Here is a 25,216-nt window from a genome sequence, read left to right as displayed (position 1 = left end):
CGCATCTCGTTATCGCCGGCTACGTCACTCATCTCAGCTGAGTAGACCCATCTACTGCTGCTACCGCCAGTTCGGCGATATCACGAGCAGTTAGTGTGATGATAGTGACGAATGACCATTCAATATCCCTACGATTGATCGATTACCATTACTACGGTCGCAACCATGCCTGCTCCTGCCCCATCAGCAGCCTCGGTTGGCCATGATACCTTGATCACGGTCAAGGTGCACTACGATGGCACTACTCGCCGTTTGAAGATGCCCTTCAAGGACATGAAGGCTGAGGTTTTCCCCCAAAAGGTAAGGTCTCTTCGATTTGCTTTCTCCACGAGAGCTCCAATCGGGGAAAGCTGGAGCCCTCCTTCCATATCTTTCCGAATTTGGAATCCCATCGTCATATACTATTCCCCGTGATCATCATGACCACAACACTCCCGAGGACCCCGATCACAAGAGAACATTATAGACTAATTGTTGTTCGTAACAGCTCCTTCAACTCTTACATGTTCCGTCGGATGCCGAAGTCATTATCGAGCGATACTCCGACAGCGCAGCGTCCTTCGTCCAGCTGGACAGTGCCAATGCGGCCGTCTACAAACAGCTGAGTCGTGCCGCAAGGGCAAAACTCAGGCTGGTTATCAGTGTCACGACGGTTAACAACAATCCCCTGCCGTCTCCTGTGTCACAGGAGAGCTCTGATAGCTCTACGGAGCAGGAGACCCCAGCAAGGAATGACTACCTGGACACGGTTCTGAGTCATCCATTGCCAGAAGTCCCGAGCGAAGGCACTGATGCTACTCCGATGGGCGACGGCGCTGCTAAGGGTACTGACAACTTGTCGGTGGAGCCGTCAACTACGGATACTGTGGCTGCTCCGAAGCCACAGTTCCGGGAGTTTGAGAACAGCGACTCTCCAGTCGTTGCGCATCAGTCGCCTGCAGGACTGTTTTGCATTGACTGCAACAACTGTGGTCAGACCGTTCCTAATGAGCATTACCACTGCAGCATTTGTGATGGCGGTGACTACGACTTATGCTTGCAGTGTGTCGCCTCGGGCATCTCCTGCCCAGCTGAAGATCACTGGTTGATCAAGCGTTGTGTCAAGGAGGGCACCGTGACCAACAGTACCACCGAGAAGATCGCTCCTCAGAACAGCAAGCCAAAGGAGGAAGTAAAGCCCGAGGTCGCTCCTCAGGACGCTCCTGAGCCTATTCCTGAGCAATCTTCTTCGGAGACACTCTCGCCCGTTCCAGAGGTTTCTGCCCCTACTATAGCACCTGTTGCTACACCCGCTCCAGTTCCCGCCCCTGTGCAGTGCGATGAGCGCATCTGCAATGCTTGTCTCAAAGGTATGCCTTGAATCTTGTGAATCCCTTTTGGTTGTAGCGGGTTGATTCTAACATCTGTCAGAATACGAAGAGAGTAAGATGGTTACCTGCGTTGACTGCGAGGACTATGATCTTTGCGTCAACTGCCTTCTCGAAAACGCCCACGGCCATCACCCTGGACATAGTTTCTCTCTTATCCAAGACCGTCAGTTCAGTTTGAGGAGTTCGGTAATGTCTCGCTGTTACCCTGGACGTAACCAATATCATGCGGCGGTTTGCGACGGCTGCGATAAGGTCAGTTGTTCCCGTAATAGACCATGTATGCCCTTAAGTATGGAATTAACATGCTACAGCAAATCACGGGTGTACGTCACAAGTGTTTGGGCTGTCCTGACTGGGATTACTGCTCGGATTGCGTTCCAAGTGCACCTCTCACTCATCCCGGTCATCGGTTTGCTCCAATCTACGGCGCCCTCTCTGAGCCCCGTGTTTCTGCAGAAGTGCACTCTGGCATCTTCTGCGATGGTCCTCTTTGCAAGAACCAGGCTTCTACTTGCATCGTTGGGCCTCGTTACAAGTGCACTGTGTGCCATGACACGGACTTCTGCGCTAAATGTGAAGCTCTACCCACCAACACGCACAACCACACCCATCCCCTGATCAAATTCAAGACGCCTGTTCGCCATGTGAGTGTCAGCACTGTCGATGAAGGTATTTTGAGCGGCCAGGGCAACACGCTTGGTGACCGTGTCGTTCAAAAGTCTGTATCCACGCAGGCCACCGCCCCATCTCAGCCTGAGATTACCCCTACAAAGGATTCCGAGGAAAAGGCAGAGGAGAAGTCGGATGCTGCCAAAGAGGTTCCAGCTCCCGTCATAGAACAGGTCACGGCTCCTACCGTCGATGCCACTTCTGGCTACCAGGCTTTCTTTGTTAATGATGTTGTTGCCGATGGCACGGTCATGGCTCCCAACAAGACCTTCCGACAGACGTGGAAACTTTACAACCCCGGTCCTCTTGCATGGCCCGTGGGTACTGATGTGCGCTTTGTTGGTGGAGACACGATGTTCAATGTGGATACGGTGCACCCCTCAAGCCTTCGATCAGTCGCGTCTGCCATGGAGAGCAACAAGCTCACTGCTCCACTGGAACCCGAGCAGACTGCCGATTTTACGGTGCTCCTCCGCAGCCCTAGCCGGGAAGGATCTGCCATTTCATACTGGCGTCTGAAACTGCCTAACGGTACGCCGTTTGGTCATCGCCTGTGGTGTGACATCCGGGTTCAAGCTGGCGCCTCCGAACTGGAGCCTCAGGAAGTCTTGCCGGAGAATGAGAAGCAGTCTGAGGAACCCGTGGTTGAGGAGAAGCAACCCACGACAGTAGAGACTGACGAGACTGAACAAACCGGGTCTCGGATGATCTTCCCTACCTTGGACAAGGAGTCGCCCAGTATCCACGAGGAGACGGCTGCTCTTCGTGCTGCACCATCAACTGCCCCGTCGGAGTCCAACCAAACCAATGAACTGGACTACCTCACCATTACCGACACCATGAGCATGGATGATGATGAGGAAGTGGATGGTTTCCTTACCGACGAGGAGTATGATGTGCTGGATGCCAGCGACCAGGAGTATCTGGAAGCCAAGCAGTCGCAGTAGTGAAGTTCTTTCTGTAGCTTGTCTTTTTGGTTATCATGCGAATTTTTTTTTTTTTGGCCTAAGCAACAGCGGGAATATCTAACGGGAATTTGCAATGGGTAAGGTTACGGTGTAATTTGATGATGGACAATTAAAAGGACTTCTCTTTTGTTTGATGTCTTGTATTGTTTTGGAATAGTCTACTTTTTAACGAAGTGCTTTTTTTTTTTTTTCGGTATGGCTTTTGGATTGAATGAATGCCGATGCTCCCCACTCCACAGCCTCGGCTAACATCCCCGGGGACTATCCAAGTGTGGGGAAACTGAGCTGGGCTGGAGCTGAAAAATAAAGAAGCGACGGAGCTGAGCTGATGTCCCGGGCTCCTGCTCTTTTCTCCGCTCTTTCCTTTCGTTACTTCAACCCACACAAACAATCATCCCACCTCTCTTTTCCTACGCACAACTCTCAATTTATATAGTCGTGGAGTAGAAGACCCCACTGGTCATCATCACCATGGGGAGCTTCTTGAACATCGCTATCCTGGCCGTCCTGGCCGCCATGCTCGCTGGACCGCTGTATCGCCAGGTGAATTTGTTGGGAGTTCTCAGGAAACCCATTGAGAACAACCCGTACATCGAGGGCCACAATCTGATCAAGATCGAGGATACAATGCAATGCGAGGATCTGCATTACCATGCGCCGGCCAACAAGTTGTTTACGGCCTGTGAGGATTCCGTGCTTCCGCGTTTTGAATGGTTCCCGCCCATGAAGGCATTTAAGAAGCCATCTCTTGCGACGGGCTCGATTCATGTCATCGACCCGACGGTGAGTCGTGTGTAGCATAACACGTTTAATGCTCGACGGTGCTAACTATTGTAGACCATGAAGTCGACGCGACTAACGTTTGAGGATAACTTCTCCGGTCCATTCATCACGCATGGAATTGACGTTTTGGAGGACCCGGAGCGCCCCGACTCGGTGTACATCTTTGCTGTAAACCATGCGCCGCATCCCGCATACCGCCCAGGCCGCTCGGACAGAGAATGGGATTGGGACGGCCCCAAGGCTCGCTCGCAGATTGAGCTCTTCCACCATGTCTTAGGGGCGACGACCGTGAAGCATGTTCGATCTATCCGCCACCCGTTGATCAAGACGCCCAATGATATCTACGCCGAGAGTCCGTACTCTTTCTTTGTTACCAATGATCACGGTTACCGGGATGGCGTGCGGCGCGCTATCGAGGATATTGTTCCGATGGCTAAATGGTCCAGTACCATCCACGTGCGGTTGGATGAGCTGCAGGCGGTGGATGCTGAAGCGGCCATTGATGCGTCGGTTGCGCTGACGGGACTCTTCAACAACAACGGGTTTGGTCATGGCAAAGCCGCAGATGATATGCTGATTACCAGCGCTCAGGGAGGAATGCTGTATCTAGCTCAACCGGTCCGGGATCAGGATGGAGATACCATCTCGGTGAAGGAAGAGATTCCGCTGGACAGCTCCGTCGACAATCCCACCTACTTTACTGACGTGTATCGGACTTCGGAGGCGGATGACGCTAGTGGCTTTGTGCTTGCTGGACTGAGACGAGCCGTTGATATGGTCACGCACCACACTGATCCGACTGCCAAGGACGGTGTGATGGTATGGTATACACGACCCAACACGACTGCTAGCGAGCACAGGAGTGAGAGAGAGGGCGAGCACGAGAAGAACGATGATGAAAAGAGCAGCAACAACGGAAGATATGAAACCCGTTTGCTCTTCGAAGACGATGGCACCCATATTCGAACCGCTGCTACGGCCGTGCTGGTGCCGATTCCGCCGCAGCCAGAACAGGGTAAGAAGGCGTGGTTGTTTGTGACGGGATTCTTTTCGGAGAGCATGATTGCGGTCCAGGTTGACTTGTAGTCGCATTCTACTCTATAACGTATTGATAGCATGATGCATGACGGAATGATATGATTATGATGCGCTGGTATGTGGTATCTTGTAAACAAATTGCAATCCGTAAAGTCATTTCATCCTCCGCAAAGCCTTGACGACATCCTCCGTCCTCATAATCTCCGCAAACTCTCCCTCCAAACTGGCAATCGAGACATTATGCACAGTCTCTGCATCAATGCCACCCTTGGCCCAAGCCGCCGTAGCATCCGCAACGACAATAATTCTTCCCGGATCCGCAAGCCCCAGATTCGCCGCAACACGCACAGTCGTCGAAACACAATGATCAGTCGTTAGCCCAGCAAATATCAGCTGGCGGAAACCACGCTGCCGCAGGTATGCCTCTAATTCAGGACCGATGGGCTTGGAGTTGAGCGGTTTCCAAACGACCGTTTCCCCAGCGCCTCCTCCGTCATCGCCACTAATTTTATCGCTTGATAACGGCCGCGCAAAGTCAAGAGGTCGAATTAGCTTCATAGGATGTTGCGGATGCAGCGGACTTGCTGGGTTATCCGAGGTATGGAATATATGTACAACCTCGAGATTATTCTCATTATCATTTTTACTATTACTTTCGTCTTTGTCCTTCGAGGATAGCGGCAGTATCGATGGCGACTGTGATGGCGACTGCGCCATCTCACGGGCAACCCGGAACGCGGCTAGGAGCGAGGTCAGGTTAACTTCGAAAAGGGGATTCGAGCGCGAAGACGCCGGGCCGGAGGGGTGTGCGAAGGCGGCTTGGTTGTCGAGGAGAATGAGGGCTGTCGGGAGGGAGGAGGAGAGGGGTGGGAGAGGAGTGTTTCGGGAGGAGGGTTTTAGGAAGTCGAACATGGTGCTTGCTGTACGGAGTACTCCGTATAAGGACGTAGCTAGTATACAGAAGTGGAGGATGGGTGGACTTTTACTCCGCAAATTTTATTGTTCATGATATTATTGTTGCCTTAGTGCCTGACTTTATTTTTGCCTTTATGCCTGGAGATCAGACATCTCTTCATATCCCGTTCGGGCAATCTGACACCACCCCAGTTAAAACCTCGCCTGTCACAATGCTACACTCGATTCAAGCACACCGGGCCATTCGCCCAATACCTACAGGAACATCAACAGCATTAAAACTCTTCAATCCCTCAACGCGAACCTACGCCTCCCCGTCCTCCAAAACACACACCCGCCCATCCTCCTCCGCACAACCCGACTCCCCGGCAACCGTCCCCTCTACCTCCTCCACATCTACAACCTCTCCAGATGATATCAACCCACCGCCAAGCACACGTCCCGCGGACATTAACACACCAGACTCGCTACCCGACGATGCCGCGCCGGTCGATAAAGTGAAGCGCTATGTCGCGCTGGGACGGGCATACCTCTCTTTCTACAAAACGGGATTGAAGAATGTATACCATAATTATCGCGCTTCTCTCCCGCTAAGAAAGGAATTGGGACTGCCCGTATACCTTCCCATATCACCGCCCCCGAAATCGAAACCGATTGTCTCGTTCAAGAAGGCAATTGAGAAAACCGGGCTCAGTCGTTCGAATTTCCAACTGATTCGACGCGCTGCGTACGATGTCCGACGGATGATACCATTTACGCTTATGCTTATCGTCTGTGGGGAATTCACCCCAGTTATCGTTCTCGCGCTGGGCTCTACCGTCGTCCCGTATACCTGCCGCGTGCCAAAACAATTCACTAAGGACCGTGCGCAAAAGGCAGCGCGGAAACGCGCGGCGCTGGTGGCGCATTGCGTCCAGTCTACCGGCTCCGTCACATACAATCCAGATACAGGGAAGGAATTGGACTTGTTAGCGCAATACGCGAGTCCGGAATGGGTCGACTCCGCATCCTCGGAAGAAGTGCTGCGCGCATGTGCGGTCTTCGGTCTGGTTAAGACACATACCCGTCCGCCTGCGCTTGTATCGCTAGTTTACCGCACGCGGCTGAAGCGGTTTGCGGAGTACTTAGCTGTGGATGATGGGTTAATTAAGCGTGGGGGCGGGGTCAGTGCAATGAAGGGGGTTGAGGTTCGGATTGCAATTGAGGAAAGGGGTGGTGTTGAGATGGTCATGCGGGAGACTGGGGAGGGTGAGAGTGAGGAGTGGGAAGGGGAGAGGGAGCAGAGGAGGTGGTTGGAAGGGTGGTTGGAGAGGAGGGCATAGATCTCTTTTGATGGGTGTTTGGTATAGGGTTGGGAAAAGTTGTATGATTTGATAGAATTGTCTGTAGAAGTTGATACAATATACGCTCCATCTCGCAATAGAAGCAATGAAACACTCGATATAATTCACAACTCCCGAGCTCCTTCACCTGTTAATCCACCGTCAGACAGCTTGCTATGCCCTCATATTCTCATTGCAATGTATAATTGGGCGAGGTGGTCCAGTAGAGAAAAGCCATGTTGATTAGATCCACCCTTAGGTGTGGACTAACGGATTAACAGAAATCGGATATCCTGAATTACTGTGTACAGAATACAACTGGCTTTTGGAAAACCAAGCTAAGGACTATTGTAGATGTTTTCTGCGGAAGCCTGGGAACTTTCCCTTTCCGTTCCCGGTCCAACTTCTCGCCGCTTTTGGCTCCCTGAACAGCCTGGAGAGTATCCAGAGCAGGGCAATGCGTGTCCAGAGCAATCATGAAGTGATCCCGGAGCAATTCAGGAGCATACCTTGATCACTCAGGCTTGGGCCACTGCAACCCCAACAAGGGACCCAGATAAAACATGCAAAGCCAAGAAATTAATTAGATAATATTTATTTTGAAACACACGAATATGATACGATTGTAGATGGGTATCTTGCCCAGGTATGTCTGTATGTGTGTGTGTGTCTATAGAGTCGAGTGCCTCATTAGTGTACATCCCACTTGGTTAGTTGGGCGCCCTTTAATGATTAGTGGGTTGATACGAGGCCGAGTCACTACTCCAGGGCTTGCGCCGGGGCATCCTTTCCAAAGATGCAATAAATATTGGAATGGACAACTTCTTCCACCTGGATGGTGATTCAATCTATCGTCGACCAGTCTCAAGCAACCACTCTACGGTAACAAAGGAAATGTGAAATAGATTAAAAATGTGGTTGATAATGGCTAGTTAAATAAAGAACAGAAGTGAAGCGGTAGCCTAAGCCGAGCAAAAGGCGGCAAGTGGCCGGACGGTCAGAAGAAACTATCCCCCCTCTCAGCCTCCGATTTCTCTGCCTCAGAGCTTCCCTTAACCTTCTTAACTCAATTGTCCATACAGTACCTGTCATTCATAGTTAACAAAGCAAACTTGCTCACAATGCAAAACTTTTCTCAATCCACACCCATGTAAGCACATCAGCTGATACCTGCGTTCCCCTATTGTCCTTCTCATCCTGCCACTGATGCAGATAGAGGTCAGTCTGAGCGCACAGGCTATACAGTCCGCTAGGCAAGATGGGCAAGGCTGTAAGTTCAAACATCCAGGGACTTGTCACGATTGGCATAGACTAAATCTGCATCGTCTGGCAACGTAACACCAGGTTTGCAATACAGCAGGCGGGTTTAGCAGAGGTAGTACTGCCTTGGGTTCCAGACTCTTTTCTCCCTTACAACTAGTTATGCCCGGATACACAGTCTCATCTAAGCCGACGGCAAAAGCAGAATTCTTTGTTTTTCTTTGGCCAGTTGTATTCGGCCGACGGCGACGTGGTACTGCGAGTGTCATGTCCAGTTGGCTTTGGGGGGATGCACAAGACCAACAGACTGGTCTTCGCTAGCATACTGCTCTCTCACATAGATATCAGGCAGGAATCAGGAATCAGGGATCAGGCAGGAACGGCTGTGCAGTGCACACCATAACAAGGGCTTGTCTGGCTGCAGAGAAGGCTATTTTCAGTCACATTGGTCTTCAGTTTGGAATGGAGAGAGAGCTCGGAGGTTAAGCGCAAGCATCACTGCAGGCTAGTGACTAAACAGTTGCTTGGCGGGTGCAGAATAGCGGTGTGAAGCATGTGGTGGGATGTTAAAGCGGCAGCTTGCCAATGGGCATTACAAGTGGAAATGCGGCCGTAAACGGCCTCAGAAATGTTCATTTTTGGCGTCATTTTCACAGATCCTTACATTCTATGTGTAAACTTTTCTCGCATGATTCATTGCAGCAATTGCATCATGCAGATAATCTGATGTTATCGCCGTGGTCTCTTGCAATGCTAGTTTCGATCAATAACAGCCATATTGGCTGGTTCAAAGATGATCGCCGAGGTAAAAGATTGTTGTATGACCACTAGGATCAGACTATAGCAAACCCCGGGCATAGAAGACGGGTTTGGAAGCGTTAAAAAAACGAATTCTCGCAGCTAAGTAACTTCAACACCAAATCATGAATTAGACGTACCATAGCTGTTGATTAAATACTAGCCATAAAGCTGTGTTGCTACCAGCATTCATCGCTATTGATCGATCTTTTCTTATTCGCTGGTTATTGTCGTTTTTGATAGCTGATTGCATCGTATTAGATGAGCTTCGGCCCTGTGTAGCTTCAATACCTCGATGAAGAATATGCTGTTCATTAGAACAAGGACCATAATATAGAATATAAAGAGCACAAGGTTGGAGGTTGTTGTAAAATATGATGGGCTGTGAATAGGGCTGTCTTTAGTCTGTTTGCCTTGTTTGCATCGATCTGCACTGTTTGCATCAAATATCAAGTCTTCATCCGCCATGGACAAGCTCTCTTCAGCGTCATCCTCTCGAATCTTGAACTAGAATTCTTTATGATATACGAAGAATCGAAGAATTGGATTTTGTTAACGATCATTTCACAATAAATTCTGCCAGAAATGCCCATCACAATCCATCCGCCGGTGGTGGAAGATGTCGGCACACCCCACGTCGATTATGATTCCATGTCTGTCGACTCGGACGGAGGAGTTGAATTCGAAGATTCACGACCGAACAAGCGACCATCAATAGGAGTGCTCAAAGTCGGCACAGGGATTGTTACACCGGGAGAGGTTGTGACAGATGATCCTCAGTGGATGAGGTTAGTTTTTACTTGTCGCGCAAAGCACCCATTACGTGCTCCACTGCTAACATTCTTCACTCTACAGAGGCCATGGTACCTACACCAATCCATTATCTACATCCATTATCGCAACAGTCGCCGGAAATGTCCAGAAAACGAACAAATTGCTCTCCGTGACGCCTCTCCGCGCCCGGTATACCCCGGAAATCGGTGATTTAGTGGTCGGCCGTATCGTGGAAGTGCAATCACGACGGTGGAAAGTGGACGTTGCTGCGCCCCTCCTGGCGAATCTTCCGTTGTCTGCGATTAATCTCCCGGGTGGTATCCTGCGTCGACGAACGAGCGCCGATGAGCTGCAGATCCGGACGTATTTCAGTGAGGGGGATTTGGTTGTCGCGGAAGTGCAGACCGTGCATCAAGATGGCTCCGCATCGTTACATACTCGGTCGCTGAAGTACGGTAAACTACGGAACGGATTCTTCTTGGCTGTGACGGGGGCTGGTGGTAGTGGCGCATCGAACTCGACCGTGAAGGGAGGAAACGGGACAGGGAATACGTCTGGTGGGACAGTGGTTCGGTCTCGAAGACAGGTGTGGACGATCGAAAGCGCCAACGGAGGAGGCCAGGTTGACGTTATCCTTGGAGTGAATGGTTACATTTGGATATCGAAGCATGCTGAAGGGACCGATGCCGCATCTTCGGCGACTGAGAACGTCTCCATCACGCGCATGGAAGAGATGGTATCGAGCTCGATCTATTCCAGCCAGAATGACGACATTGCGCCGCAAACCCGACGCGAGATTGCACGATTGGCACAATGCATTCGAGTCCTGGTCCAAGGCGGGGTCCCGGTGGATGAGGAGACAGTAATGACAGCTTACGAAGCCTGTCTGAATGTCGACTTGGAGATGGGAGACGATGAAGATGATGACGAAGGGACACAAGAAGGAAGGGAGTATCTGGAAGGGCGCAAAGCTCGAAGCATCCTAGAGATGGTCACGAGTCGGCAATAAAAGTTTTTCTTTTCTTTTCTTTTTTTTTTTTTGAGATATTAGATACCCATTGGGAATTGATGCATCTACACCATGTAATAGCCAGTACCCAGCTATTGTTTGCCGTAATAATAATGCCTCCAGTAGAAATGGAGTATGTAATCACGTGAGTGGCCAATTGGAGTATATCAAATGTCGGTTAATAATAATTATTGGCACTTCAACGCCGACTCTTTCGCTTGAGTTCGCTTCGTTTCGAACGATTCTTGGATTATTGAAAGCGCCAGTAAACCCTTGAAACCGACTGCCAGGTTCTCAATTCCGACTTTTACTCCGGTCATCTGCTCTGGTGTTGACGTCTACTATCAGGTGCATTGGAGCCTATCCCTAACTGCTGCCTCTAGGAAGGGTCTAACTTGCCCATCTGCCATGCTTCTCTTGCTCTCTCTTTCTTCTCTTCTACAGTTCCCTCCCGTTAGTGTTCCTCGCTTTGTGATACCACTGTATCCAGAGCGAACTCGGTTTTCATCTTACTAGCCACCACCAAGCGGTACTTCCTCTATCACTTTTCCTCCTTCTTTTATATTACTTTTCACAGACTTCACGAGCCAAGATGCGTTCAAAACAACAGCTCTCAGCTGCTCCTGAAAACACCAAGAAGATGTCGCGCAAAGCCGCGGCCAACGAGTATTCCGCAGGCTCAAAGGCAACCAGCCGAGTCGCTTCTCCTAACGGTTCGTCTCGCCCTTCTTCTCGCAACCCGAGTCGAATTCCCTCTGAGAACGAGGATACAGACCTTGACAGGTAAGTGACTCACTCCTTTCTTTCTTTCTGTCCTGTTTCTGAGGCGTCTTCTGCTGTCTTCTTCCTGTCTGGTGGCGGTGACGTCATTATAAAAATATTTGAAGCCTGCATGTGCCTGAGTGCCTTGGCGCCTCATCAATGTCTTAGCATCAGATCACATTAACTAACACTTACCACAGCCTCCTTGATTTCACCGACGATGAGGTCAACAACGAAAACTGGGAACAAGAATTCTCAGATGTCGTCACAAACATTGTGGACCGCAAGCGTAGCAGCGTCCAGGGCCGTGAAGAGGCCTATGCTGCCTTCGGCCGACTGTCCAAGTTCCACTACGTGCACGACGAGTTGTATGGCCGCGTCGGCGAACTTACTGCTGCTCTCTGCAAGAGCGTCAAACAGGAGTCCAGTGTTCGTGAAACGACACTGGCTCTTCGGGCCGTTGAGCTGCTTGCACTCAGCGCCAACGACAACACGGTCTACGAGAATGTAGAACCGGTTCTTACTCGCGCCATTCGCGACTCATCATCCAACCTTGTCAAATCCTCCGCCATTCGTTGTCTGGGCTCATGTGCAGTCTTCGCAGGCGCCGGCGAGGATGGCATGTTGGACCAGATGAACTTTTTCCTCGATATTGTTGCTTCTTACGGAGAATCGATCAGCGCCAGTCACGATACGGACTGCATCGATGCTGCTCTCACAGAGTGGGGCCACCTGGCTACCCACATCTGGGACCTCTCTGCAGAAAGTGAGGAGGCGATCGAAATCTTCGCCGAGCAGTTGGGTGGTAATGACACCGGTGTGCAAATTGCCGCCGGCGAGAACATCGCCCTCCTCTACGAGAAGAGCTTCAGTCCCCGAGCCAACTTTGGTGAGGACGAGGAGGAAGACGACGAAAATGATGAGGCCGAAGAGGACAAGAAAAACAACCAAGACGAGGACGAGGAAGCCCTGCTTAACTACGAAGGCCCTCGGCTCGTCCAAAGATACGAACCATACCACGACACCCCAGAGATCCTCAATCAGCTGAAGTCTCTGGCCACGGCACACTCCAAGAGGATTAGCAAGAAAGACAAGAAATCCCTTCACACAAACTTCATCTCGATCTATACATCTGTGGAGGATGCCCGCCGTGGGCCAATGTACAACACGGCCATCAACTACAACACCAATCGCCACTTCGGAAGCAAAACCCGAGTGAAGATTGGCCGTGATGGCGTCGTGGCCGTTGACCGGTGGTGGAAATGGATTCGCCTCAACAAGCTCCGCCGTCTTCTCCTGGGCGGTTTCTACGTCCACTTTAACCAGGGCAACCAGACTGTCCTGGACAGCCTGCCTCTTGCCGTTCTTCGACTCGATTCCGAAACTGGGACTGGCCAGTGGAAGACGGACAAGGGCAGGAAGCCCCGGGATACCCGTCGTTTCGCGATCCACCACGACGAGGATGACGGGGAGTAAGTGGGGATTGGATTTGGAATGGGTAATCACCAGCTGCGGCCTGAGGGGCTCATTGGATTAAAGATAATTGGCCCAAGTGGTGGAATCAAGGTTACCCATTCCATCAGAGGCAATCGCCCTATTGCGAGGATACGAAATTTGGATTACACGACTACCAAAGTTCTTGGAGATCTCGAATATGTTTCTGTATTCACTTTCCTTGTCTTACACTAGGAAAGGAGCTGGAGATTGGGAAACCAAAATAGTTTTTTTTTTTTTTTGTTTTTGTGTTTGGAAGAGAAAAGTTTTGGGTTCGATGCATGCTCAAGAGGCTACGACCCCGTTACAGAGAAACACAATCGTACAGGTCCTGTGGCGGCGTGAACTTTCCTCTTTTCCCCTTGAAGGGTTTTGGAGGTTTAATGGCAACGTCTTGATGCTTTTAGATAGCTATAGATAGATTAGTTTAGTGTGTGTGTGCATGTGTGTGTATGGCAGTTAATATACTGTTTAACCCCATTTCTTTTTCTACTGTACTCTGGACACCCTACTTGTGTAGGAGCAACTCAGTGACATCAGATTTTATCCTATCTAACCTTATCTACAGACCAATGCACCAATGCAAGTATATGTGAGACTGATACCTACAAAATATACAAATTCAACCATATACCAGGGGCACACCGATCAACCAAAAACCGGCACGACCCCATTCCACTCCCCCTTTTCTCTCTCCTCCCAATACCCCTCCTTCCCATTCCTCAACCTCCACACCACCTCTCCATCACTGGCAACCTGCGTGAACCACCTCGGCGTCCAGTTCTCCCCCGTAGCTTCCATCTCGCGTCTGCGCGCTCTCTGTCCCTCTTCAAGCTTGACTTTGACGTCCTCTGCTTTATCGAGGTCGTTGTCTTCGAGGGCGCGCTGGTCAGGACGGAGACGCGAGTCCGTGGGCGGGAGGGTATTCTTTTCGATCTGCGTGACTTCGTTGAGCGCTGCGGCGAAGGCGGTCATGCCGTAGTGTTTGGGGGCGTTGGGGACGAGCTGTCCCGCGGACCAAATTGTACCGGTACCGGAGGAGTTCTTTGTCAGTGTCAGGGACTGCGTCCATGTTCCTGAGAGGCCGAGGGGTGTTTCAGTGCCGTTCGGGTCGAGGATCTTGGTTGATACTTCTTCGCTGCGGCCTGAGAAGACGCCGCCAGCTTTGAAGGTGGAGATGGCTTTGTGACCGGATGTTTCGTTGAGTACGGACATTTCACCGACTGGCTCGACGTATTTTTCTCCCGCGATGATATTGCGCAGGAAGGATGTTGCCGAAGACCAGCTATAGTGTTCGCCTGTGGCGTGGAGGGTGAGACGGATTTTACCCTCTGTGACAATTTCGGCGGATTTGCCCCAGAACTTCTGCGTTGGCATGGGGGACTGGGTGAGGGACCAGTCTTTGCCGTCAGCGTGGTAGGCTAGCTGGACGGGGCGATGGGAGACTTTTTCAGCGACGAAGCGGAAACCCAGGTCTTCGCGGATAAGTTCGTAGGTTTCGCCGAGCATGGGGTTGAAGGGTTTGCGGATGGCGCGTTCTTTGACGCGGTTGCTGGAGAGGGAGGCTAGGGCGAAGGCGGTTACGTAGGCGAGGCGTTCGACGGGGTCGGTGACGCTGGTTGCTTTGTCTAGGAGGCTTGAGTATTCGAGAACTTCGGCTGCACGTTGGAGAAGAGAGAGAGGTTCGTTCGCGGAGACTGGCATGGAGATCTGGGATAGATCCTTGCCCACGTTCTTGCGGAGGAACCCGATCAAACTTGGCGGCATGACCTTTGGCGCGGGGATGTTGTCGCGGCGAGACACCTTATCGAGCGGCAGGGGAGTAAGCGACTTGGGTTTCGCGGGGAAGAGTGAAGACAGTCTGTCTCGCTCTTCATCATTTGACGGCTCAGGCGTCTCCTCTTCCTCGCTGTCAGATGGTGCATCGTCCGCAACGACCTCTTCTTCGGCTTGCTGGGCGGCAGCTGCAGGAATGTTGTCTACCTCTTCATCATCACTGTCACCGTGCATGGTGAGCAGAGGTGAATCATTGCCATCACCGGCTTCCGCGTCGAAGAACTCTTGCGATACATCGGACTCCATGCTGCGCCTGGAGACTGCCGACGTAGGAGGGTGTCGACGCTGTTCACTCTGCGTGATCAACGACGAAAACTCGCTCAGGACACTGTCCATATCGCGCAAAAGGCCCATCAAGTTATCATGAACTTCCTCCATTGGTTCTGGGTGGCTGATAAGGCTGCTAGGTTTTCGTTCGCCTGTATGAACTTGTCAGCTACTGGCCCCATTGTTAGTTCTGAGGGTGAAGGGTACGTACGCCTAACACTTGGATTAGCGCTACTACCACTAGTCTTCCGTTTCCAGAACGGACGATTCTGCGCACCGACGTCGCCATTATTCAACTCCGCCGCACTCTGACTGGGACTAGGACTGGACGAGCGACCACGGGGCCGTTCCGAGGGGACCGGAGCAAGCGTAGATGCAGTACTCTGATATTTCGGATCCGTATCTTTGGCAAGCTTGCGCACCATGTCGCGCGACGCAGACATACGGCCTACCAATGTCTCGACCTGCACCCATTCACGGTCTTCAGCAGCGCTAGTGGCGGGCGGCGCGGCGCGCTGCGATGGCACTCGTAGTAGTACCTCGCCCTGCGGGTGCTTTTCCTCCTCCGGTGGTGTTCTATGCGAAGCCTTCTCCAACGCACGTTTCCATTCGACGAATTCCTGGTCGTTGCTTGCACGCAGATGCCAGATCTCCGCGCCAGAGTCGACCGAAATCTCCCGCGTCTTCTCGTTGCATGCGACAGCCGCTAGGTGAAGGGGGATCGAGCCTCGTAGAGTAGCAGAATTGGGATCGTGGTAGTACGACAGCGTCGACGAGGTGAAGTCCAGCGCGAAGAACCGTCTAGCCCATCCCTGATGGCGCTTTCGTCGACGCTTATGCAGGAGACCCCTGTGGACAGTAGACGGAGCTGCTGCCTCACCATTCTGCGCCGTAGGAGGTCTAGCATTACTATTCCCCCGTCTCCGCGATATCGGCCTCAGCGACTCCGTCGACGCACCATCGTGAAACGGCTGCCCGTTAGCATGGCTCGCTGGCGGAGCAAGACCAGACTTGGGCGGCACAGCGGTCGGATACGTCAACAGCACCAGGGTCACCGTCTTGGACAACTGTTTCGAAAACGTGTTATCGAACACTAGAGCGTAATTCCCGCCCTCATTCTGCGGGACATCGTACGTCCCCTGCGCGATCTTATCGGCCTCGCACTTCCCGACCCATTTGATCTGTTTCAGCCCAATCCCCGTAAGCTTCTCGATAACAGAGAGGTTATTGTTACTGTGTCGTCCACCAGTCACAGCGCTCCCCGGCAAATTCTCATTCGAATCGGTGCTATGCGAGTCGGAGCCCGGTAAGGCGGAATGGCCGGGATGCTTGAAGATGCCGAAATTCAGGGATTTCTTATGCGGCTGGATGCTCCATGAGATGGTATGATTGGATTTGACGTTTACCCAGCGGACCAGATACGACTGTACACCAATAGGATCCCTGTCAGCTTCTGACCCTTTGACATTTGAGCCGCATACAAATGTACGGGCTAATGGTTATGACAGCTGCCCCTTACTTACCTTGCTATGGACTTCCAATGTTTCCATGCCCGCCATGACTGCAGAGTGGACGAGACAGTCCGGGTGTCAGGTTCGAAACGGTTGACAGGTGCGATGTTCCGTGTTAAGAAGAGGTGTAGCGCAGGGGATGGCTGGGGTTTGTTTGGTGGGGGGTTACTTTAAATCCGTTGGCTGGCTGGAAGTGCTGCTGCGGCCATTGACTGGACAACGAAAGTGGGCGGTAAACGAGTGAGAGGTGTTAAGTATTCAATAGGAATAAAAGAGGACGAGTAGGAGAAAGGGAGAGGGAGAATATGAGAGAGAATGGATGGGAGAAGTAAACTAAAGAATAGAGGGGATGCGGGCGGACAGGGCTGAACGAATCCCGAGGCCGGCGTTCACATGACTGAGGCACTACAGGGACTAGTACTGCTACTATGTGGCTATAGAGGGCTATACGAGGCGCATTTTTAAAATAAGCCGATGGACGCATTTCTTGGGATCTCTTAGAGTATATTACGATTGCGGCTATACATGCAAATGCTCTGTCCATTGCTAAACTCAGCAAAAATACAAGGATTTATAGAAAGATGAAGATTGAATCCAGGATATTACAGTACCAATTCCCATTTACCATGCATCCCCATTGGTATATCATATAGAGATGTAGGGTTAACGCCTCGTCCCAGCCTGCATGTTGGTAAATAGCAGCTTGAACCCATTGCACAACGCCCGCATGTCCGGATACGGGTTCCTCTGCAATTCATAACCCTGGGGAATCACTTTAACCGGCCAGCTGTGGAGCCGAGCCTTCTCACCAGCTTTGAAGCACAAATAGAAGTATCCCGGATGCTTCGGATCAATGCAGAAGGCATATGCCGATCGCCGAGGATTTGCTTTGGTGTACGTCTCCAACCAGGTATCTAATCACCGTTAGTAAAGTTTATCCCGATTAGGAAATCGTCGCGAAATAAACATACCGGTTTCCGTCTTGCTGCCTTCTTGGAACTTCTCATTGAGCATCATCTCGTCCACCTTTTTCGACATCGCCTTGACGTGGTTGAAGATCAGGTCGTCCAGATCACTATACGTGTATCGACCGCCTACCTTCAACGTCCGACCGACAGAGAACTCGTTCTCCTTGTCCAGTTCCAGCACGTCAATGTGCTGGTAGACACCATCCGAGACCTTCCAGGTTACTGCCAGGTGGTCCGGTCCCTTGGACGACGGCCGGATCACCACATCACCCCGGCTCTGCGACCCCAGGTACTCCACCGCCTGGGTGGAGTTGAACGGCCGGAACATCGGGTGTTTAATAACGCGAACCGCTCGGCCACCATCTTGGGTCTTCTCCTCTAACGACTCCCGATCCTTGTGTTCTTGCGAGTGATCCCATTCGCCGTTGATTTGGTCGTTCGGCTTGCCCGACGGTCGGCTAACTTGCTCCTCACGCAAAGACACATTACACGTGAAATGCTTCCGGTTCAGGAATAGGATCTTGGCCGGCACCGTCTGGTGCATCGAGTAAAGCGCTCGCACGGGAATGTCGTAGCGGTCCGTCATCTCCGATTCAGGCACCAGAGCATCGATGCCCGAGTCCAGTTTGCCATCAATGTGGTCGTCTGTAATCCGCTTGATGGAGATTGGTACCACCATGCCCTCGTACAGCGTGTCGGCCGTTTCGCCTGTGAACATGGTGAAAATCTCATCCGTTTCCAAGAACACATACGGTTTCCGCAGTTCCTCATAAGGTTGCTGTAGTTCGGCTCGAATCGTCTCCAGGGTCGCCCGCTTCCGCTGGTTCAGGTTCCGCTCCAGCTGCTCGGCGTATTCCTCCAGAATCAGATCGTTCACACGATCTTGTGCTTCCTCACGGAACAATTTCCGCACGATGGCTCCTGGTCCATTCTCGTCCGTCTCCGCCTTAATGTCTTCTTCGTCCAATTCCAGGGCGTCGGCTGCCATCTTGCGAGCAATATCGTAGTCTTCTGGGTGCACACGGGTGTTGTCCAGAGGATCCGCATCCGGGTCCGCATTTTCGTAGTCAATGTACAGGAAGCTGGCACAGTTGTTCCACACCTTGATACCCATGGCGGGATACTGTGCGTTGACACCCAGAAGTTCCACGCGGTTGTTGACCAAGCCTCCGTTCATGTTCACAATTTTGAGAAGGTGGGCCGCTTTGCGAGGACCAAGACCACAGACGTAGGGTAAAAGATTGGCCGTCGCCGTATCGGAAACTGCTTCGTTGAGGTCGACACCCACCAGGTTCACCATATCCACCAGCGCAGTCTCCAGTTGCTTCGTCAGTAACTCCTGAGCAACCAATTGCTGGCCAGGCTTAAACTGAATCGAGACGACATCCCGACCCAGCGATGCATACTCCTTGAGCGGGCTCTGGAGGTACTTAGCGAGGGCAACACAGTAATGCGTCAACGGAGCAAAACCAGGATGATCTCTCTTGGCTCGCTCGCTATGCTGGTACAACCGCGCAACCTCGTCATTGACAATCACCACTTCCAGGCGGTCACTGACCTCCTCGTCGCGGTCGTCCGTGTATGGAGCCCCACGAAGATCCTTCCGATCAATAACTTCGGCCAACAGCTTGTACAGCTTGCGTGCCTCCGGAGACATTCCGGAAACTGCGATGACGTCGGGTCGCCGTCGATCCACCACATCCACAAAGCCCTCCACATCTTTGCCATCCGGAATTGCGCGATCCCGGTCACCGATCGATAAGTCCGAGAATTTACCATTCTCCAGCACCCGCCCGTCCTCTTCAATGTAAGCCCAATGGATAGGCTCCCGACCGACAATGCCAGTTCCCGTCGAGAGAGCCAACACGCGAGGCACGGTTCCCAGAACCATACCCTTGGGCTTGTAAGGAGCTTGATCCAGGCGCTGGGAGAATGCTTCCCGGCATTCCTTGGCCACATGGTTTTCACATTCTTGACGGATATTTTCCTTGACACTGCGGTTGATCAAGCGCTCTAGCTTGCCCAGGGCCATGTCCAGAACATCCCGACGTGTCCGGTTCCAGGCATCGGCGAGTTCACTGTAATTATCCGACTCGATATCCGGGTATAGCCGTTGCCGGAAGTGCTCAAAGTTCTCGAAACGCACCTTGACTTCCACCAGGCCTTCCTCTTCGGCTTTCAACATGCGAAGATAGAGCTCTGGTCGACGAGCGATGTCGATAAGTTGCTGGTTCCGTAGATACTTAAACTCGTAGTAGGGATGATGTTCATCGATTCTCCGGAGACCCTTTTCAGTCCGGAAGCAGTCGACTGCGCCGTTCATGTAGTAGGCTTGGCGGATCACCTTGCGCACCTTGGGGCTCAGCGCCAGCTCCTCTGCGAACATGGCTTTGGCAGCCTTGACTACGTGCGAAGGGTTAGAGAAATCGCTGTCCAAAAGCCCGTCGGCCATCTCATCTGGCCGCACAGCGGGGTCCTCGGTATATTGACGATGGCCTTGCTTCATGGCGTTTTGTGCAAAAGCATCCGCTGTAATTCCAAAGGCGCGCACGAACTCGTAGGCTCTGCTGTTGCGGATACGCTCGAAGAACGAATTGCCCGAGGCCTTACGGCGCTGCACATCGCCGTTGGCGTCACCATTCGCCAAATTCATGTCGCGCAGCTGCGTTGCATATTGGAAGTGGATGTAGTCCTGGATATCTTGCAGCTCCTCCATGGTGACGGCGATAGGGAGCATCTCTTCGATCACATGATCCTTCACGTCGAACAAGCTTTGTATGTTGTCATAGGCTTTCTGGATGGTGTTCCGCTTGTCTACCAGCGCCCTGAACTTGAGGTCATAGTCGAAAATGTCCCAAAGATCTGTCATGTTGAGCAGCTTCTCAGCCTGGATCTTGTATTGTCCGTCTCCATCCATTGCTCCGTCCGTGGGCACTTTGGCTGCATGGATCATATAATCCTTCCGGTGCTGGAAGATAAACGGGACTTCCCAATCATCTGTAACGAGGAGCTCCAGCACTTTAGCCACGGAACGCTGGAATGGCTCATGCAAATCGGGCTCAATGCGTTTCTTGAGAAGCATGAGGTTCGATATCCAGCCTGCCTCTTCCCGGAGCTGGTCATCTGTCAAGACAACATGTGTATAAGGTTTGCGTGAGAGCTGGTGGCGTTCCGGTTCATCAGCTAGACGAATATGGTTGTCCTCCTCCGTCAACATCTTCTCGGCCAGCTGCGACGGTTCGAAGACGTCCTTCAGGTCCAGATGCCTCTCTTCGTGCTCCTCCTGCTCATCTTCTTGGTCCTCCAAATCCAGGGCAAAAGCATACTCGTTGCCGTCACCGAACGCGGCACGCATGTCTTCCAGCGCGTTTTCGTCCAATCCCGCCATGTCAGAGGGGCCTAGGCCAGTAACGCGAGCTTTGGGGCGCGCAATTTCGAGATCATCCTCCCGCTCCCGCTGTATTTGTTCATCGTCGGAGAAGACATCCTCCTCAATGAAATCGTCCATCTCATCGTGCATTGGTCGTCGAGGTCGAGCATATTCGCCTGCTTCTTCCTCTTCATCCGAGTTGAACATGTCATCGATGCCACGAGACGGTCGGGGACGGTCGCGTTCTTTGTGGCCACGCTTTAAGCGCTTGAATTTGGACTGTAGGCAACGGAGATTTCAGGTTAGTCCTGGTGACTCGAAGGTGGGAAGTCAATCCCCAGACATACCTCTGAAGCGACTGGGGGTTGTATAGCTGGGTTAAGCTCTCCAATCAATTCCAGATCTTCCTCATCCAAATGTTCCTCTTCGCGCTCGCGTTCTTCTCGCCGTCGTTTCTTCTTCTCTTGTCGGCGCTGGGCGCGGTCTTCAATCTCTTCGTCTTCGTCGACAATGAAACCTTCTTGGACCTAAATGAGGGCATCAATAACGCATCACCCATGGTGTATTAACGGGCGCAACCTACCGCGCGAGCAGCTTCTTCGTCGTCTTCTTCTTCGTCCTCCTCACTAGAATCATTTGCGTAGCCTCTCGGCGGCTTCGCAGGACCCTCCCGGACTTCCTCGTCATAATCATCGGGGGGCTCCTGCTCATTCTCCTCATCATCATCCAGCATGGCCTCGCCCTCGATGAATTTGTTTGCGCTCATTTTGGTATATTCGTATTAAAGAGAGTGGTCCAGTAAAGGGAATCTGACAGAATCGAAAGTTTTCGGGGAGAGACAAACAGGAAAAGGAGAGGAAGGGATTGAGACCGGTTCGCAGATACGACCGGCAAAAGCGACAAGAGAGAAAGAAGGAGAAAAGAAAAACAAGAGAGAGAAAATGGAGATGGATGGCAGCAATAAGAGGAATTCCTGGCCGCTTTCCAGCGCGAGTTCGAGAAAGAGCCGCTGTGGCGCCGTGTGGCTTTCACCGCCCTGAATGTGGAGGTGTAGCTCACTGTGGCTTGATGGTCACGTGTATACTGTCTATCATGGCTATTTCTCAGGTGTATTAGATGTGTGGAGCATTTTCTACATCGTGAGTGTACTATGATAGATATGCAATTGTTGCTTGTGCCGAATCCTGTTTGCTTGCTAAAGGCTTTGAAGTATTAGTACAGAGTACTCCACTCAGCCATACAGAGAGAAGATAACTTGTAGCCGTACTCCGTCAGATTGGTATAGCTTCACAGCTGACCATTGATATCTCAATTCTCTCCTCTCTCTACATAGTTAATATCTATCACTTAATATATCCGCGTCCTCGAAGTACCAAAAGTCAATTGTGCGGACTTTCCCCCGCCAAAACCACCGTCTCGTTTCATCGTCGCACCATTGAGACTTCTCTTTCTTCCTTTCGTCCACTCCTTCTCTGCTCCGTGCAAGACAACTATACTCGTACATAAATAGAACTGCCTCTCTTTATTCGTCTTAATAACCCATGGAGCATTGAACCATTCTCTATCTGGCCTCCCCTGGTCTCTGCAGCACGTGTCTGCCGCGATATCTCTTGGTCAGACTGCCCACGTTCAGTCAAATTCTCCAAGCCAGCTTCTCTCGGCGCCTCAGGACAGCCTCTCGCACCAGAATCAGATTATTTTGTCGCCCTCTGGTCCTCGACGGAATCGTGGAGCAGACAAACTTGATTTTCGCAGCCTAAACGCCCGAGTGCGCTTAAGTCCCCCACCCGGTCATCGTTGGCGCTTTCTCTTTCTCTCTTTTCTACCTCTTGAATTTTCTCTCACATTCACATTCAATCTTTTGTCGTGGTTCTTTCAATCGTCTTTCTGCTTGACTTCTCCTCGGGGCCACTTTCCTCAGCGATCGATTGCTCCATCCGTGGTCTAGTGCTGCCCCTCCGTCCCACGATCTATCATCGGGCGCGCCCGCTCTCCGGGGTTATTATCACTTAACTGTTATTTATCCTCTCTTTTCTCCTTTCGTCCTTCTTCCTAATCGATTACCCCCCTCCTTTTTCCTTACTTTTTCCCTTATTCTCTCTGTGCCGCGACAGAGTGCTCTGTCGCCAATCATGGCCGATTCATTCAAACCCCGAACGCTGAAGCGCAAGAATGTCAAAGGCCTCGCCCTGAATGCCGCCCCCAAACCCGAAAACCCTCCCGATGGCGATTCTCAGGCCCCCGGTGCCGGTGGGAACTCAGAAAATCGGACGGATACCTTGGAGATTGGTCTGGAATTTCGTTTAGATCTCCGGAGTGAGGATCTAGTCGTGCTGAAGGAACTGGGTGCTGGTAATGGTGGAACAGTGTCCAAGGTCATGCACGCCTCGACCAAGGTCGTCATGGCTCGAAAGGTACGAGTTCTTGCACTTTCCATTCGCTGTCTGCGACATGTTGACATTTAATTCTGCATGTCTAGATCATCCGTGTGGATGCCAAGGAGAATGTAAGGAAGCAGATCTTGCGGGAGCTGCAAGTCGGGCACGACTGCAACTCTCCCAGCATTGTCACTTTTTATGGGGCGTTCCAAAATGAAGCGAGGGATATTGTGCTGTGCATGGAGTACATGGATTGCGGGTGAGTTTTTGCGATAAGGCTGCAAGCACTGGACGTTCTCTGACTGTTATGACGTGCAAAAACAGTTCTCTCGATCGTATCTCCAAAGACTTTGGCCCAGTTCGCGTCGACGTGCTAGGGAAAATCACCGAATCGGTTCTGGCTGGCCTTGTGTACCTCTATGAAACCCACCGTATTATGCATCGTGATATTAAACCGTCCAACATCCTTGTCAATTCGCGAGGCAACATCAAGCTTTGCGACTTTGGTGTCGCAACGGAAACCGTCAATTCCATCGCAGATACCTTCGTTGGTACCTCGACTTACATGGCACCAGAGCGAATCCAAGGTGGCGCTTACACCGTGCGGTCCGACGTCTGGAGTGTAGGCTTGACAGTGATGGAGCTGGCCGTTGGTCGATTTCCCTTCGATTCAACGGATACGGCCGCAGGAAACCGTGCTAGTGCTGGGCCCATGGGTATTCTAGATCTTCTGCAACAGATTGTTCATGAACCAGCGCCCAAACTCCCTAAAAGCGATGCTTTCCCTCCTATTCTGCATGAGTTTGTCGCCAAATGTCTCATGAAGAAGTCAGATGAGCGACCAACGCCTCGGGAACTTTATGTACGAGCAAGCCAATACCCAGACAAGGAACAAGCAAGAAGATTAACATTTATCTGCGTTTAGGACCGAGATGCCTTCCTACAAGCCGCCAAGCGAACTCCCGTCAATCTTGAAGAATGGGCCGTCAGCATGATGGAGCGACACAACCGGAAGTCATATCTGGGACCTGCGGCGCCAAGGTCCCTCAAGGATAAAGAGAAGGAGAAGGAGAAGGAAAAGGAAAAGGAGAAGGAAAAGGAAAAGGAGAAGGAGAAGGAGAAGGAGAACGAGAAGAAAAAGGAGGAAGAAAAGGAAAAGAAGGAGAGCTCGCGCCCTGCGCCGCCGCCTAAGCCAGTTTCCAGCCAGCTTTCTCGCACTCCACCTTCTGACGAGATTCCGTTGAAAATAAACGACACATCTAGCCGATACAACTATGCTCCGTCCAGCTCTTCCTCCCACTCGTCTCGATCGAACCGGTCCCCGCTCGACCATGCACCTTTGGTGACGAGAGATGACGACCCTCGTGTCAGTCGTCCAACTTATAGCTCTCACGGTAGCCCAACAGCGACATTAGATGTCCCTGCCAGGCCGCAGATGGCGTCGCGATCTGCCAGTTCAAGTAACATGCGATCTCAGGCGGCGCTTCACAACACCACATTGCCTATCCGCGCCGCCCCGGCGCCTAACGGATCCTCTACATCGGCACAATCATCAAGTGGAGGGCCATGGCGACGAATGCGCGACATGATGGGGGCTGCGCATGGCAGTTGAATTCCTACATTAACTCCCGCCATGAAAAAAGCATACCATTGACCTGAACCGGAATTTTGGTCCATTTCGAATCAGCCCAACTCTCTTCTCTTCCATATTCCATGTTGCCTCT

The 25,216-nt window shown here is 51.8% G+C and overlaps 9 protein-coding genes across 9 annotated transcripts; 6 read left to right on the top strand and 3 right to left on the bottom strand.

Annotated features, from left to right (window-relative positions):
- Positions 1-165: 165 nt before the first annotated feature.
- ACHE_70512A (ZZ type zinc finger domain protein) lies at positions 166-2,986 on the top strand (the record flags this gene model as incomplete). The annotated part of the gene is made up of 4 exons (XM_043282854.1): positions 166-300; positions 488-1,349; positions 1,411-1,622; positions 1,682-2,986. 4 exons carry the CDS (start codon positions 166-168, stop codon positions 2,984-2,986), a joined length of 2,514 nt encoding a protein of 837 aa, XP_043140191.1.
- Positions 2,987-3,478: 492 nt separating this feature from the next.
- ACHE_70511A (serum paraoxonase/arylesterase family protein) lies at positions 3,479-4,876 on the top strand (the record flags this gene model as incomplete). The annotated part of the gene is made up of 2 exons (XM_043282851.1): positions 3,479-3,790; positions 3,845-4,876. The coding sequence occupies 2 exons, from the start codon at positions 3,479-3,481 to the stop codon at positions 4,874-4,876; spliced, it is 1,344 nt and encodes a 447-aa protein (XP_043140190.1).
- Positions 4,877-4,981: 105 nt separating this feature from the next.
- Positions 4,982-5,740, bottom strand: ACHE_70510S (putative isochorismatase family hydrolase; the record flags this gene model as incomplete). The annotated part of the gene is made up of 1 exon (XM_043282850.1): positions 4,982-5,740. The coding sequence occupies one exon, from the start codon at positions 5,738-5,740 to the stop codon at positions 4,982-4,984; it is 759 nt and encodes a 252-aa protein (XP_043140189.1).
- A 215-nt stretch (positions 5,741-5,955) lies between these two features.
- Positions 5,956-7,065, top strand: ACHE_70509A (uncharacterized protein; the record flags this gene model as incomplete). The annotated part of the gene is made up of 1 exon (XM_043282849.1): positions 5,956-7,065. The coding sequence occupies one exon, from the start codon at positions 5,956-5,958 to the stop codon at positions 7,063-7,065; it is 1,110 nt and encodes a 369-aa protein (XP_043140188.1).
- Positions 7,066-9,708: 2,643 nt separating this feature from the next.
- Positions 9,709-10,906, top strand: RRP4 (exosome non-catalytic core subunit RRP4; the record flags this gene model as incomplete). The annotated part of the gene is made up of 2 exons (XM_043282848.1): positions 9,709-9,911; positions 9,979-10,906. The coding sequence occupies 2 exons, from the start codon at positions 9,709-9,711 to the stop codon at positions 10,904-10,906; spliced, it is 1,131 nt and encodes a 376-aa protein (XP_043140187.1).
- Positions 10,907-11,498: 592 nt separating this feature from the next.
- Positions 11,499-13,144, top strand: ACHE_70507A (IFRD domain-containing protein; the record flags this gene model as incomplete). The annotated part of the gene is made up of 3 exons (XM_043282847.1): positions 11,499-11,619; positions 11,680-11,689; positions 11,869-13,144. The coding sequence occupies 3 exons, from the start codon at positions 11,499-11,501 to the stop codon at positions 13,142-13,144; spliced, it is 1,407 nt and encodes a 468-aa protein (XP_043140186.1).
- Positions 13,145-13,810: 666 nt separating this feature from the next.
- On the bottom strand, positions 13,811-16,824 carry ACHE_70506S (oxysterol-binding protein related protein OSH3; the record flags this gene model as incomplete). The annotated part of the gene is made up of 3 exons (XM_043282846.1): positions 13,811-15,417; positions 15,477-16,689; positions 16,789-16,824. The coding sequence occupies 3 exons, from the start codon at positions 16,822-16,824 to the stop codon at positions 13,811-13,813; spliced, it is 2,856 nt and encodes a 951-aa protein (XP_043140185.1).
- A 615-nt stretch (positions 16,825-17,439) lies between these two features.
- spt6 (chromatin-remodeling histone chaperone SPT6) lies at positions 17,440-21,880 on the bottom strand (the record flags this gene model as incomplete). The annotated part of the gene is made up of 4 exons (XM_043282845.1): positions 17,440-17,690; positions 17,748-21,393; positions 21,462-21,641; positions 21,698-21,880. 4 exons carry the CDS (start codon positions 21,878-21,880, stop codon positions 17,440-17,442), a joined length of 4,260 nt encoding a protein of 1,419 aa, XP_043140184.1.
- A 1,366-nt stretch (positions 21,881-23,246) lies between these two features.
- On the top strand, positions 23,247-25,104 carry ste7 (MAP kinase kinase Ste7; the record flags this gene model as incomplete). The annotated part of the gene is made up of 4 exons (XM_043282844.1): positions 23,247-23,528; positions 23,594-23,751; positions 23,817-24,354; positions 24,418-25,104. 4 exons carry the CDS (start codon positions 23,247-23,249, stop codon positions 25,102-25,104), a joined length of 1,665 nt encoding a protein of 554 aa, XP_043140183.1.
- Between the last annotated feature and the right edge of the window lie 112 nt (positions 25,105-25,216).

Source organism: Aspergillus chevalieri, chromosome 7 (assembly GCF_016861735.1).
Source record: "Aspergillus chevalieri M1 DNA, chromosome 7, nearly complete sequence".
In the NCBI taxonomy this organism is placed as follows: Eukaryota; Fungi; Ascomycota; class Eurotiomycetes; order Eurotiales; family Aspergillaceae; genus Aspergillus; species Aspergillus chevalieri.
This window is presented reverse-complemented; position numbering and strand designations above follow the sequence as displayed.